Source organism: Montipora capricornis, chromosome 1, assembly GCF_036669925.1.
Source record: "Montipora capricornis isolate CH-2021 chromosome 1, ASM3666992v2, whole genome shotgun sequence".
Classification (NCBI taxonomy): domain Eukaryota; kingdom Metazoa; phylum Cnidaria; class Anthozoa; order Scleractinia; family Acroporidae; genus Montipora; species Montipora capricornis.
In genome coordinates, this window is record NC_090883.1 from 33,159,675 (window position 1) to 33,162,174 (window position 2,500).

A 2,500-nucleotide genomic window follows, 5' to 3' on the forward strand; every position below is an offset into this window, starting at 1 on the left:
GACATATTTCAGTGATTACTTGGCCTGTAACACAAATATTTCAAAAAGACTTAAAAGTTACAGTACATCCAAATGTAAGTGTTCATCGCAAATACGCTGTATTTGGAGATTGTCAACTCAGTTGATACAAATCAAAAGTATCGTGCAAGTAGCAACAGGTGACATTGTTGGGCCTTCAAACACAAATTTTATATTTAAGGAGTGACCTACACTGTAGAAGGTAATAGAAATCAATTTTGAAGTTCCATTATTTCTCCAGGAATTACATGAATAGTGGACCTGAATGCATTCCTTACACACTTCTGATACACAACATTAATATTACAATTAACTTGCCTAAATTATATGGAAACACTTGGTGCATGGCTTGGCAACTTGGATTTTCACAGAATTTCACAAGCAATGTGATAGGCTTGAAAGGATTCACGTTGGTAATCAGCAAGGACTCTCCTCGTTGACCTGGATGACACCGTTCTTTTGACAGTGGGCTGTAACACAAGCCGCAAGTGGTGGATGATGGTGCTAGGGAAGGAGGCCAACCACTGACATCAAAAGAATGAGCCTGCTTTAAAACAGCTATTGGGATAGCCAGTGGTAATGACCTCCTCATGTTGAGTTGAATTGTAGATGTGCGGCTTATAGAATCTAAAGGCTCGGCTGTTCCGGTTTCTGGTGGCATTATTGCAGTTGGCGGTGCTTCAAGAAGAGAACTACCTGCAGTTGATGTTGGAGCCCCAGCATTTGTTGGCTCACATGCAACATGTGCTAATGCCGATGCTTCCTTGTTATACTTAGCATAACACCTAAGCTAATTAGGATATGCACATGTATGCATATATTTTTTGCCTTGTGCTGTTTTGCTTTTGCAATAATTGTTTTGCAATCCTTAGAACAACATCTGATTGTATCCCTTTTCACCTGGACATGACAGTATCCAGCTGGAGTATTTGACGTCACTGGGCCAAATACACAAAACACTGTGGGTGAAACTTCCACAGCTAATGGCAGATCACCAGAAAATTTCTCCAAGCTCATCAACTCAGTTTTAACAGAGTCACCACACTGATATTCCTGCAAGTTGGGAATATTGTAGTAAGAACTTGTTGGGGGAGTAGCTGAAAGAGTGCTCTGTATGTGTTGGCAAGTGAAGTCACTGGATCTGCCACTGTTCAGCATAACTGCACGGGCTTCTTTGCAGTTGTGGTGTTCACAAACAACACTTGTGTTACCTTGTCTGCGATCCTTAATAACCAAACAGCGGTCATCACGGTTGCTGGTTTTACAAGAATACACATTCCACGTCCCCAGAACAACTGACGAGCAGGATGGAGAGTCCAACTTGGTTCTCTTAGGGTGCTTTTGAACAAAAGACCCACCCAACAAGAAACCACACTGCAGAGTTGGAAATAAGGAAAAACAGATTGATAGGTGATTTTTTGTGAAGGTTCAAATCATTACCCCCCCCCCCCCCCCAACATTTTGGAAATCCCAATAAAGGTACAATTTTCTGTTGTGACGTTAGTGTCTACTTTATTTGAGTTGTCGAAAGGCAACTCACAACGTGAACTGTTCAACTTGAACTAAGAACTAAACTTAGTAACACTTGATGAAGAATTGATTGACAATCACAATTACAAAAGTACACTGACGCTTGAGTCAATGGTTAATCAGTGTCTGAGGAGGATCCTGATTCACTGCTAGAAGCTTCACCACCAGTTTTGTCACACTGACAGACATCAAGAAGGTCCAAGCCAAGATCAGCATGCCATTTGATTTCTTGGAAGCAGCCGCTTTTTGTTTGTACTTCTTTCTCTTTTTTTGGTGCATCCGTCTTGGTTTGTCATTGTACCAAGCTGCTACTGCTTTTGCCACATATGTTTCTGAGAATTTGGTCAGATCAGGACCAGCAACATGAATTCTTAGGTTGTCTTCAAGTGACTGTTCATTCAGCCTGTTCCGCCAGTCAGTTTTCACTACACCCATGTGACTGAAAAAACGCTCTAATGTTGCATTAGAAAACGGAGAACACAAACAGATTTCAATTACTAAATGCATTGCACTGATGTTATGTTCGTTGACGGCACTTCTTTGCCAGTTGTTGCTACCTTTCGTAATAAATGCATCGCTGTAGTTTCTACAAGAAGCAAGTCTCTTCTGCCACTTTGTACATATTTGACAGTACATACGATTGTCGCGAATTTCAAGCCATTTGAATTCAGCACACCACTTCTTTAAAGTGCGAGCCTTTGGAACATTGCTTGCCATGTTAAAAATGTCCATGAAAACCTCTTTCCATGTGCTTCTGCAATCTCCAATGTCAATTCAAACACCCCCCTCTAACATTAATGAGTTTCTGCAGTCACATTGTACAGCGGTTTTATTTGAGCGCGAAACATTTTGAGACGCCATTATGGATCACAAGTGTGAAATTCTGAACTTTATCAGAGATGAACGCCTTGATGTAGTGGAGGAACTTCATTAAAAAGAACTTCAGCTGCTA

At 41.0% G+C, this 2,500-nt stretch overlaps 1 protein-coding gene across 3 annotated transcripts in view; it reads right to left on the minus strand.

The window, feature by feature from the left end:
- The window catches only part of LOC138039105 (HMG domain-containing protein 3-like), a 7,520-nt gene that overhangs the window by 1,330 nt on the left and 3,690 nt on the right, over window positions 1–2,500 (minus strand). For all 3 annotated transcript variants that reach the window (XR_011130368.1, XM_068885287.1, XM_068885295.1), the window contains exon 4: window positions 337–1,392. Coding sequence is in view for 2 of the 3 variants with exons in the window: in XM_068885287.1 (XP_068741388.1) it covers window positions 337–679 (343 nt within the window). In the remaining variant the exon portion in view is untranslated. The remainder of the gene's footprint in view (window positions 1–336; window positions 1,393–2,500) is intronic.